Below are 13,072 nucleotides of genomic sequence, written 5' to 3'. Positions count from 1 at the left end.
CAAGGCTGCCTTCAAAGTTTGAACTGCTCTTTCTCGCAGACCATTGTATGATGGGTGGTATGGAGCTGTCCTTTTATGCTGAATACCATTTGACTTTAGGAAATACTCAAACACCCTGATGGTCCATTATCTGTGACCAACACCTCAAGGAGTCTGTGTATTGCAAAGGTTGTTCACAGTTTTTCTATCATTGTCCCCGTGTATGACGAATGTACTCTTTGCATTCCCAGCCACCTTAAATGGGTGTCCATAATGCCTAAGGACATTGAGCCCATGAAAGGACCTGCATAGTCAATGTTTAACCGAGTCCAAGGTTTACTCAGCCATTCCCATGAATGTGGGGAAGCTGCTGGCGGTAATGTTTGTCCTTGTTGGCCCTCTGGGTACTGCCCCACCAGTGTGTCTGCAACCATTGCTGGCTACTAGTTATGATTCTTGCCAACATCTTCATTTTGGAAACTCCTGGATGGCCCTGGTGGAGTTCAGCCAGTATCTGGCAGTGACCTTTGCTTGGGTCAGTCACTCTTGCTCCCCCTAATAATAGGAGAAAGTGAGGCCTGCAGATGCTGGAGATCAGAGCTGAAAATGTGTTGCTGGAAAAGCGCAGCAGGTCAGGCAGCATCCAGGGAACAGGAGAATCGATGTTTCGGGCATAAGCCCTTCTTCAGGAATGAGGAAAGTTTGTCCAGCAGGCTAAGATAAGGAGGAGTGTCTCCCCAATATAGAGGAGGCCACACCGGCTGCAGCGGATGCAGTAGATGATGTGGGTGGAGGTGCAGGTGAATCTGTGGCGGATATGGAAGTTTCCTTTGGGGCCTTGGAGAGAAGTGAGGGGGGAGGTGTGGGCGCAAGTGTTGCACCTCCTGCGGTTGCAAGGGAAGGTGCCGGGAGTGGTGGTTGGGTCGGTGGGGGGTGTGGATCTGACAAGGGAGTCGCGGAGGGAGTGGTCTCTACGGAAGGCTGATAGGGGAGGGGAGGGGAATATATCCTTGGTGCTGGGGTCTGTTTGGAGGTGGCGGTAGTGACGGCGGATGATGCGCTGTACATGGAGATTTCTGTTTGGAGGTGGCGGAAGTGACGGCGGATGATGCGCTGTACATGGAGATTTCTGTTTGGAGGTGGCGGAAGTGACGGTGGATGATGCGCTGTACATGGAGATTTCTGTTTGGAGGTGGCGGAAGTGACGGTGGATGATGCGCTGTACATGGAGATTTCTGTTTGGAGGTGGCGGAAGTGACGGCGGATGATGGGCTGTACATGGAGATTGGTGGGGTGGTAGGTGAGGACCAGTGGGGTTCTGCCCTGGTGGCGGTTGGAGGGGCGGGGCTCAAGGGCGGAGGAGCGGGAAGTGGAAGAGATGCGGTGGAGGGCATCGTCGACCACGTCGGGGGGGAAATTGCGGTCCTTGAAGAAGGAGGCCATCTGTGTTGTACGTTGTCCTCTTTAAGTAGACTCAGCAGGAGATTATGGCTTGGTGTTATTACGAGTTTCTATCTGTAAAGATATTGGTGGAACTTCCTGACTCCAAATATGACGTCCAAACCTTCCTTTTCTATCTGGGCATATTAACACTCTGCATTGGCCAAAGTCCTGGATGCATACACCATTGGGCATTCCTATCCATTGGGCAACCAATGAGCTAACACTACTCCGATGCCCTATGGGGTGGCATCACAGGAGAATATCAGATCGCGCTTGGAGTCACAGTGTGCCAACACCTTAGAGGATGATAGCTGGTTCTTCACTTCCCTGAAAGCTAGAGCTTGGCGACACGACCATTACCAAGGCTGACCCTTTTAGGAGTTGTTGCAAAGGTGCCAGGATGGAGGCCAGGGTTATGTATGTAGTAATTCACCGACCCAAGGGAAGTCCTGAGCTCCGGTACAGACGTGGGAACCGGAGCACCTCTGATCACCCTCACTTTATCTCCTGCTCAATGTTCTGTGTGTCTGTGTCTCTACATACAGATCCAGGCAGGAAACTGTGGACAGGGTCATTATATTTAACTGCTTGGCTCCCTTCCATGTGTAAACCCACTCCCAATGCCTCTGAGGAGGGGCCACTAAGTGTCCAGTGACAGGCCTGAAGCTGCCTGTGTCCTATTAGCATCGGTAGGGGCAGTGGTGGGGCTGAGGTCAGGGGTGGGGGAAGTTCTGGCAGTGTGGGGATGGTGTTTATGGGGGAGCGGTATGGAGTGCATCAGTTCTGGCCAAATTTTAATTTAAATTTGCCTTAATTTTTTTTGTTATGAATGGTAACTTCTGATTTGACATAACTCATTCATTCCCATGTTTATTTAAACTTTCTAGAGTCTGAAGCATGTCATCAGCCTGGGACCATAGTTTGAGTTTAATTTATTAGATTTCCTTTGAAGATTGCCTCTTTAAGCACCTGTCAATTAGTCGATTGATTTTTTTTCATTGGGTTGACTTGATCAAAGTAAGATATGGAAAGATGTCGAGAGTGTGGTGCTGGAAAAGCGCAGCAGGTCAGGCAGCCCGAGGAGCAGGAGAATTCTCGTTTCGGGCATAAGCCCTTCATCAGGAATGAGCTCATGCCCGAAACGTCGATTCTCCTGCTCCTCGGATGCTGCCTGACCTGCTGCGCTTTTCCAGCACCACACTCTCGACTGAGCATCTGCAGTCCTCACTTTCTCCTACGGTATAGAAAGATGCCTAGAACGCTGAGTTGGAGGCGGACATATGTAATAGCACAGTGGATGCTGGGGACACTGAATAAATTTGAGGAGGAGATAGATTTTTAATTAGGAAAGGGTTCTGGGAACAGGGTAGGAAATTGGGGTTTGAGGATGAGTGTGATTGTATTAAATAATGAAGGAGGCTCGAGTGAATTGCCCGCTCCTGCTCCTAATTCTTATGTTTCAACTGTCAAACTTCTTTTTCCCATCTCTCAGGCTTGCTTTCACGATGCAGCCTCATTGCATCCTGACAGATTTGAATTCTGCCTGACGTTTATATTTACCATTGTCTGTCATCACCCAAGATCAGAGCTGATGGAACTAAACCACTCTTCTGTGACAGATGATGCCAGTGGTTGATATCGACATGTCACCTTTTAAAAACCTCTTGTTTTCAGACAGAACCATTTAAAGTGAATGAGCCTTAAGACAGGGGACTGAAGAAGCATTATTCCCCCATTCTCCTCCATGGCATGGAGTGTTGGGACATGCAGTGATTTCCTTGTTCTGCTCCTGTTGAATACTGGGGTGCTATGTTCTTGCACTGCAAGGAAGATGTGCATTGATACAGCACCTTTCATCACTGCACCATGCCACATTGCAAACGACAATACAATAATGGTCAGAGGACTTGCTTGTATCATATTGATTGTGGGATTTTCCAGGAGTATCCACCTGCACGTTTTCTATATTGTGCGTTGATTCAGGAGAGCAGTCCGGGTTTGATCTCCTGTCCATTGTCTCCAGTGCTTCCTTGGAGGGGGGACCTGTGTTCAAGTTACTGGAGTGGGACTTTAACTTAACCTTCTGATTAAGATGCTTACATGTGATCCACGAAGCCACCAAAGTGTTCTCTAAAGGCTGGTGAACCTCGAGGTGAGACTTAGTGCCAACTGGAGGTTGGTGTCAGCGTGGACTGGGTTGGAAGGACTGTTCTGAACTTGTCATTTCTCTATTTTCTAATTTATTCCTACAATCTGCAATGCTGGGCATTTTATTTCTTTAAGTATGTAGGTTAGCTCACTGAGCTGGAAGGTTCATTTTCAGACGTTTCATCACCATGACTAGGTAACATTCTCAGTGAGAGTCTCCAGTGAAGCGCTGGTCATATGTCCTGCCTCTCTATTTATAGGTCTTGGCTTTTTAACGTGGCTGATGTCATTTTTTTCAAGGCAAGGTAGATAGGATCTAAATCGATGTGTTTATTGATGGAGTTCTGGTTAGAATGCCATGCTTCTAAGAATTCTCTAAGAAACCGAAAATGACATCACCCACCTTAAGAAACCTGATGATGACGAAACATCTGAAAACGAACCTTCCAGCTCAACGAGCTAAGTTACCTACTTATCATCAACTGAGCTATAAATCTTCTCAAAAATTTTATTTCTTTGTCTTTGTATTGTTTTTCCGAAGAAATTTAAAAGGAACCTAAGGGGCAACTTTCTCATGTAGAAGGTGGTGCGTGTATGGAATGAGCTGCCAGAGGAAGTGATAGAGGCTGGTACAATTACAACATTTAAAAGGCATCTGGAAGGGTATATGAATAGGAAGAGTTTAGAGGGATACGGACCAAGTGTTGGCAAACGGGGCTGGATTAGTTTAGGATATCTGGTCAGCATGGACAAGTTGGCCTGAAGAGTCTGTTTCTGTGCTGTACATGTCTATGACTATGAGTTTATAACTTGTACTAAAGAAGCTGTACCAAGGTACCTCGTGCGAATTATCAACTTTTTACTCAACTCCCCTTAGTACATGTGACAATAAAGCTAATTTTATTCAATGTGCACAGAAAGCCTGAATGAACCAAACAATTTATTCCCTGGAATTACCTCAGAGATCGAATGAATTCAGTAGCAGTAGGAATATGGCTGATTAAAGAGGCTGTCAAAGGCTCACAATATATCCGCAGAAAGCCTCCACTCCAGAGTGGAGTTTTGTGAAGGCAGGTAGAACTAGATTGGGTTGGGATATCTGGTCGGTATGGACGGTTTGGACCAAAGGGTCTGTTTCAATGCTGTAGATCTCTATGACTCTATGACAGTTGTTTGTTTGCTTTCGGATTGTCCCTTTTGTAGTCTCTCCATTCAACCAGCTCTTCATTCACTAGACAACTCCAGCAGGAATTTTAACATAAGGAACTCTTTGAGAGACTCTTTTGAAAATCTTCTTGATTGTTTGCTGCCAGATGGTAGCAGGATAAAACTTGTCACATCATTTTTGCAAGGCTTTGTTGTAATAAGAGCGATATCTATTTCTTGATCTGCAAGCTACTAAAATTTGATAAATGTTTTTCAAGTAGATAATGCTTCTTTAATTGCAAGAATAGAATGAGAATCAAGGGGGGTGAGGATTATGTTACCATTGTTAGATTGCATCAGTATTCTGTTCTGGGCATTACATCTATCAGCCTTGCAGGAAGTGAACAGAAATGTAAGAGCATGAGATTGGGCCATTCAGCCCTTCAAGCCTGCTCCTCATTCAATACGGTCAGGAGTCACACAACGCTAGGTTATAGTCCAACTAGTTTCTTTGAAATCGCAAACTTTTGGAGGGCAGCTCCTTCATCAGGTGACTTCACAATCATGGTTGATCTTATCTCTGCTTCAACTCTGCTTCCCTTTAAACCCATTGCTAATTAAAAATCTGTCTCCTCCTTAAATTGTCCCAGCATCCACTGCACTCTGGGGAAGTGAATTCCATAGATTCATGACCCTTTGAGTGAAGTCATTTCTCCTCATCACTGTTTTAAATTTGCTATCCCTTATCCTAAAACTGACCTCTCATTCTAGATTGTACCACATGTGGAAACATCCTTTCTATGTCTGCTTTGTCAATACCCTTTAGGATCGATTAGATCTCCTCTCATTCTACTAAACACCAGAGAATGTAGGCCTCAGCTGCTCAATCTTTCTTCATAAGACAGAACCCCCTATTCTCTGGAATCAACCTGGTGAGCCCTGCTTCCAATCTAACTCCATCCCTCCTCAGGTAAGGGGACCAAACTTGAACACTATGCTTCAGATGTGGTCTTGCTCAAACCTTGTATATTGATTTGCTATTGGGCCTGATGGTAAATTTTGGTATATGTGAGACTTGAGGTGACATCTGAGTACAAGTAAGCACAGTCTTCCAAACTTTCCAATTGTGGTAACGGTGGTTGACCTTGTTGATGTTCTGATTAAGCCAGTCTTTGATGTTTTCTAGTGCTATCCACAGTTCATACAGCACTGAACCAAAACCCTTCGGTCCAACTAGTCCATGTCGAACATAATCCCAAAACTAAATTAGTCCCACCTGCCTGCTCCTGGCCCATACTCCTCCAAACCTTTCCTAATCGTAAACCTATCTATATCTTTTAAATGTGGTAACTGCTTCACCACTTCCTCAGCAAGTTCATTCCACATGAGAACCACTTTCTCACGGAAAAATTTTGCCCGTCATGTCTTTTTAAAATCTCTCTCTTCCTTCATGAATGTCTGTACAGAGCAAAGGGTTGGCACAAGTGCTGCTAAATCCATTTATGTTGTTTGCTTTGATCGGAAATGTTTGTACTGACTGAGAAGGAAGGGAAGTGTGAGTCAGTTTTCCTTTTGTCCTCTCGCCCAGGGGTGTCCTCTGACTGACACCAACCAGTTGCCTTCCTCTGAGATCCGTTAGTTTACCTGTCATTGGGAAGATAACTGGAGGTATTATTGTTATGACATTTTAGGAAGGAGCTTAAAGAGGTTTGTAGTAATCGTGCAGTGTCAACGTGGTTTTGTGAAAAGTGATATCGTGTTTAACCAATTTGTTGGAGTTCTTTGAGGAAGTAGCTGTGCTTTGAACAAAGAGTGAATGGGACACACTTAGATTTCCAGAAGGTATTTGTTCAGGTGTCACACTAATTGGCATCTTATTGCTGACTTGGAACTGTATTGCCATTCCTTCATTGTCGCTCAGTTAACCTCCTGCAATTCCCTTCCTCACTGCACTGTCTACTCGGAACCTGCCTGTCTACTCAGATGGGTGTGAATGATCCCAGGGCACTCTTATGAAGAAGAACAAGGTGGTTCTCCCTGATGTCCTGACCAATATTTATCCCTCACCATCAAGTATGGGTGTCCATACTTAGGAAGTTCAAGAGGACAACTCACCATAACCTTCCTTAAGGAATTGGCTATGAGTGCTAAAGTCCAGCCAATGGTGTGCAGATGCCAATGAATTTGAAATCAAAAATCTCATGGTGTAGGTGGTTGCATGTCAGTGTGGATGGAAGATTGGCTAATGGAGAGAAAATGATGAGTCAGCCTAAATGTGTCATTTTCTTGGTGACAATCTGTAAGAGCTGTGTGCCGCAGAAATCAACCCCTGGGTCCTCAACATTTCTGCAGCTTTTACAAATGATCTGGATGAATAGTCCAAAGGTACAGTTGTTAAATTTTTCTAATGACTCAATGACAGGTCGGAAAATTGTGAAGAGAATATACAAAGGGATGTAGATAGGTTCAGTGAATGGGCAGATATCTGGCACATAGCGTATAATGTGGGGAAATGTTGTCCATCCTGGTGGAAAGAATAAAAAAGAAGTATATTATCTAAATAGTGAGAGATTGCAAAACTCTGAGATGCAGAGGGATCTGAGTGTCCTAACACGTGAATGGCAAACCATTAGTATACAGGTAATTAGGAGAATGTTCCTGCTTATGGAATTGAATACAAAGATGGAACGGTTATGCTTCAATTATACAGGACATTGATGATTCTACATCTATAGGCCTGTACATAGTATTGGCTATCTTATTTCAGGAAAAATTAACTGTGTTGAAAGGGTTTACTCGACTAATACTAGAATAAGGAAGGTTGTCTACTGAGAAAAAGTTCTACAGGATCAGTTTGTATCCAATGGAGCTTGGAAGAATAAGAGGTGACTTAACAGGTGACCGAAAGATCATGAGAAGTTTTGACGGGGGTCAATGGAAATAAGATGTTTCATCATCTGTGAGAATCTAGAATCTCCCATTTCAGATAAATTTATTTTCTTCAAAAGAGTCATGAGTCTTTGGAATTGTCATGCACCAGACCAAACCGCCCCTCAAAACACATCAAGGAGGTAGCTCAGACCTGAATTCTTCTTTCTTATTTAATCTAATCTAATCTAATTTAAACCTTCTTCAAACTGCTTTCAACACATTTAATCCTTCCTTAAATAAGATACCCAGTACTGTATAATGGACTTTGTCCAGTGGAGAGAGTTGCCTGAGGTCCTTTGTGGAACACAGCGAGTTATTTAGTATTTGTTTGCCCACAAAGCTTTGTCTGCACATAGCCAATTATGTATTCATGAGGTAATTAAAGTATTTAATTATTTTTAAGATTGAGCTGTAGATTCATGGACTGCACGCTTGCCTCTGCGTTGCAGGTTTCTAGATCAAGTTCCCCTCCAGGGTTGGGCACAGAAATGAAGGTTGATTCTCCAGTGCAATACTGTGGGTGTGCTGCACTGTCTCCTCGGAACCTGCCTGTCGACTCAGATGGGTGTGAATGATCCCAGGGCACTCTTATGAAGAAGAACAAGGTGGTTCTCCCTGATGTCCTGACCAATATTTATCCCTCACCATCAACATCACAATTATCTGGACTTTACCCTGTTGCTGTTTGTGGAAGTTTGCACCACTGCCACCACATTTGGGTGGCATAGGGGCTCGGTGGTTAGCACCAGGGGCCCAGGTTTGATTCCAGCCTTGGGCGACTGTCTGTATGGAGTTTGCACGTTCTCCACGTGTCTGCATGAGTTTCCTCCAAGTTAGTTGGATTAGCTGTGGGAAATGCAGGGTTACTGGGATCAGGATGAGTCTGGGTGGGATGCTCTTCGGAGGGTTAGTGTGGACTCGATGGGCCGAGTCATCTGTTTTCACACTGCAGGGATTCTATAGAAATCTCAAAAATGTTTGATGGGCTGTAAGTCCCTTTTGATACATCCGGGGGTTATGTTAAGTGCTATATCATTGAAAGATTTTTAAAAATATGTGTTGTATTGATATAGCACCTTCACACTAACAGGATGTTCCATGGCACTTTATTGTTAATGGGGTGCTTTCCAAGTTTAGTCGCTGTTCCAACGTAGGAAATTGTACAGCCATGCTGTGGGAAGGATGTTACTGAATTGAAAAGGGTATTAAAAAGATTTACAAGGATGTTACCGAGACTGGAAGTTTTGAGTTATAAGGAGAGGTTGGGTAGGTCGGGACTTTCTTCCCTGGAGAATAGAGGCTGACGAGTGTCCTTATAGAGGTTTATAAAATCACGAGGGGCATAGATAGGGTGAGTAGACAAGGTCTTTTCCCTGGGGTAGGGGAGTCCAAAACTAGAGGGCAAAGGTTTAAGGTGAGAGGAGAAAGATTGAAAAGAGACCAAAGGGGCAAACTACTCACAAGAGGTTGGTGCATTTATGGAACGAGCTGCCAGAATAAATGGTGGAAGTGGGTACAGTTACAACACTTAAAAGACATTTTGGACAGGTACATGGATGGGAAGGTTTAGAGGGATATGGGCCAAATGCAAGCAAATGAGTCCATTTCGTTGTAGGAAAGCTGGTCAGCATGGACACGTTGGACTGAAGGGCCGGTTTCCGTGCTGTGCAACTTGACGACTTTAGTGATTGGATCCAGGTGGACCTCGTTGACAATGAGATCCTCGATTAGGATCATGAGCCTTGGTCAATCAGGAAGCCCTGGCTGACGAAGATAAACAGGGGATGCTGGGCCTGACCAGGCTGGCCATTAACAGGCTTGGGCAGCGGGCTGTGGAGGGGTCATTATGGCTGACTGCCTGCCCCGTTCCGCTGTTATGTTCAAGTTTGGGTGTCCCTGGAGCAGGTGCACGTGGTGACCACCAATATTCTCAATGCCGTTAGAGAGAGATGGACACTGAGAGGATTTGGAGTGCTTTATGTCCCCCTCCAATTCTGTTTTGTTTTAATCTCTCCCCTCCCCTTCACTTTCTTCAAGTAAGCACTGCTCGCTCTGGGCTTTTCTTGTCACTGGTTCATTGGCCACATTGGGTTCTTTCTTAGTGGTGGAATATTAATGAAGTTATTTACACAACTGGTATTTTTCACTGTGTCCTGCACCTACACATGTACACAGTATGGGTGAAGAGCAAAATAAGCACTGCTACTGTGTGGCAGCAGTACAGGGGAAAGGAGAAAAGATTTTTAAAATAAAAAAAAAAGGGGATTTAGAATCACCTCCGTTGAGGGACAAAAATCACATGACACCAAGTTATCGTCCAACAGGTTTACTTGAAATCAGAAGCTTTCAGAGTGCTGTTTCTTGGTCAGGGGTGACTGGTAACAGCAAGTATCCTGTGCATGTGTAAATAAAGGGTGATTCAGTGACAGGATACCGGCTTCTCTGTAGCTACTTCAATGACTGAACAAAATGCATCTAAAGGTCAAAGTTGGTCCCACCGTCATGGCTGCCTCCTCAGTGTGCTTGGGTGCGTGAGTTTTGGAATGACATCCTTTTGTTCCCAGCATTCCAGAGTACCCTCACAGGCTCAGACCAAACTTCCTTTTCTCCCTTTCAGCTCTGCGTACGCTTCTGACGTCACGGATTACGACATCCGAGTCCTGCTGCGGTTCCCCCAGCGAGTGAAGAATCAGGGGATTGCTGACTTCCTCCCGAACAGACCTCGCCACTCCTGGGAGTGGCATAGCTGCCACCAGTAAGTGCTCCAGAACAGCGCTGCACATTTCAACATCCCTTTGGTGATAAAAAAATGGGGCAAATCAGAACCACAGAACCTATGTACACACCATTGGCCCAGGGATTCAATTAAGATAACATTACACCAACGCCACAGTAATTATTTCTGTATAATGAAAATGACTCAAGAAAGATTACAGCTCATTTAAAATGTCAAGTGAAAAGGTTAAGATAGTGACTGCAAAACTGAATAAATTATGGAAGTTGATGCATCTTTCATAGTTAAAAGCAGGCATTAATAATTATTAAGGATTTTATTTCTTATTCTGTTTGTTTCAGGTTCACCGTCTATTGGTTTCCTTTTCAGATTCCATTTATGTACAGTTGGTTGAACATTACACCCTCAATGTACTTGAAACTGTATCAAGTCTGTTTTCTATCAAGTAATGAATCCGTGTCAATATTTCAAAGCCTCCATATTTTGGGGAGATCACCTTGCAGTAACTTAAAATGACAGAAAACCATTCTGCCTGTTTCATTGTTATGATTGAAATTGATATTTACATTCACATTTGTACAACAATCTGTAATTCTTGATCCAGGCACGGAAATGAGTGAGTTCTTGACTAGTTACAGAAAGGGTGAAGAAACTGTCAGTAAAGGAAAAGGCACAGAGAACCCTGAAGAGACTCAGGAGGTTCTGGCAGCATCTGTGGAGTTAAGCTACATTCGCAATATTGCATACAGTTCCGGTCACCACACTACCAGAAGGCTGTGGACACTTTGGAGAGAGTACAGAAAAGGTTTACCAGGATGTTGCCTGGGAAAGTCTAGCTATGAAGAAAGGTTGGATAGACTGGGTTTGTTTTCACTGAAACGCAGGAGGTTGAGGGTAACCTGATAGAAGTTTATCAGATTGTGAATGGAATGGATAGAGTGGAATGTATGAGGCTGTTTCCCAGAGTGGAGGGGTCAGTTACAAGGGAACACAGGTTCAAGGTACGGGGTGGGGTGGGGGGGAAGTTGAAGAGATATGCAAAGCATGTGAGTGAGGGTGGTGAGTGCCTGGAGAATATGTTGCCAGAGGTGACACAATAACAGCATTTAAGAAGCACCTGGACAAATGTATGAATAAGAAGGGAATAGAGAGGTGTGGATCATGTAAGTGAAGACAGCTTTAGGGCAAAATGTGGTGACATCGGCTCGGAGGACTGAAGGGCATGTTCCTGTGCTGTATTGTTCTTTGTTCTTAGAAGCAGAATCAACATTTCGAGTCTGCTATGACTTCTTCAGGACTTAGAACTGTTTGTAGGAGAGTTGGGTTGCATGTGCCAGTAAACCGAAAGGTGTTTCTGTCCAAACATCACTTCGCTCCCATCATCAATGGAACTATGTTTGGTGTAAAGACATCAATTTTCCAATGCTGAATACTTTTAGAGATGACCTGATCCAAAATGGTCGACAGTTCAGTCTAAAACATTCTTTACAATTTAGATGCAAACTTTTATCTTAAGCTCATACAATATATCATTGTCTAATTACTGGATAAAGCATCAATTTTTGTTTTGCCTTTTGTAAATAATTGGATAGCTCAGCACCCTACCAAGCAATTAGCGTATTACTGAAACTAGGTCTTGTTATAAGATTCAGACAAACTAGCAGGGAACTTAACACATGAACACCAACCAGCTACCAAAAGACACGACTCACTATCACTAGTTTCCCTACATACAGACAAAGAAGGACACCACTTTGACTGGGACAACACGCACATCCTAGGACAGGCGAAACAAAGACATGCACAAGGATTCCTAGTGGCCTGACATTCTAACCAAAACTCCAACAATAAACACATCGATTTAGATCCTATCTACCTTCCCTTGAAAAAAATGAACCGGAAATGACATCACCCACCTTAAGAAGCCTAGACCTTTAAATAGAGAGGTGGGACATAGCACCAGTGCTTCACCAGAGACTCTCACTGATGGTGTTTCCTAGTCATGGTGACAAAACGTTCTGAAAACAGACCTTCCAGCTCAGCGAGCAAACTTACATACATATTAGCTACATTAATCAACACTAATTCTTCAATTATTTGATCTGCTGCTGGATATTTAAACATTGATGAAATAATAGTATCCAGCAATGTCAGTTGGTTAGCTTCAGTATTCCCCAACACAGCACTAATTTGCACGTGTACTGTGCAGGGTAGTGTACAATCAGGGCCGCATAAAGCAAACTGGTGAATCGTCTGGGTGTTGAACGAGTCACTGTTTGGCCAACAGTGTGGTGGGGAAGAAATTTATGAATGCACAAAATGGGCTGAATTGGCTTCTTCATCTGTTTGCACAGCGTGCTCAGTGCTCTGTTGTACTGAATCTTTCTGGGACTGAATTTGGGGAGGACCAATCATTGACTGTGGGGGTGATAAGTGAGTCATAGAGTCATACAGCAAGGAATCAGACCCTTCAGTCCATCTAGTCCACGCTGACCATGTTCCCAAAATAAACCAGTCCCATTTGTCTCTGTTGTGTAGAATCTGTACAGTGTGGCAACAGGCCATTTTGGCCCATCATGTCCACACTCACCCTCCGAAGAGTAAACCGTCCAGACCCATTCCCCTACCCTATTGTTCTACATTTCCCCCAACTAACCTACCTAACCTACACATCCCTGAACACTATGGGCA

General features: G+C 44.2%; 1 protein-coding gene across 2 annotated transcripts in view; it reads left to right on the top strand.

Moving 5' to 3' along the window:
* loxl1 (lysyl oxidase-like 1) overlaps window positions 1-13,072 on the top strand; it is a 102,815-nt gene that overhangs the window by 38,684 nt on the left and 51,059 nt on the right. For both annotated transcript variants that reach the window (XM_043680197.1, XM_043680198.1), the window contains exon 3: window positions 10,265-10,402. In XM_043680197.1, coding sequence (XP_043536132.1) covers window positions 10,265-10,402 — 138 coding nt within the window. The remainder of the gene's footprint in view (window positions 1-10,264; window positions 10,403-13,072) is intronic.

This window comes from Chiloscyllium plagiosum, chromosome 40 (genome assembly GCF_004010195.1).
Source record: "Chiloscyllium plagiosum isolate BGI_BamShark_2017 chromosome 40, ASM401019v2, whole genome shotgun sequence".
Lineage (NCBI taxonomy): Eukaryota > Metazoa > Chordata > Chondrichthyes > Orectolobiformes > Hemiscylliidae > Chiloscyllium > Chiloscyllium plagiosum.
The sequence above is the reverse complement of the archived record's forward strand: the minus strand, read 5'-3'. Positions and strand labels throughout refer to the sequence as shown.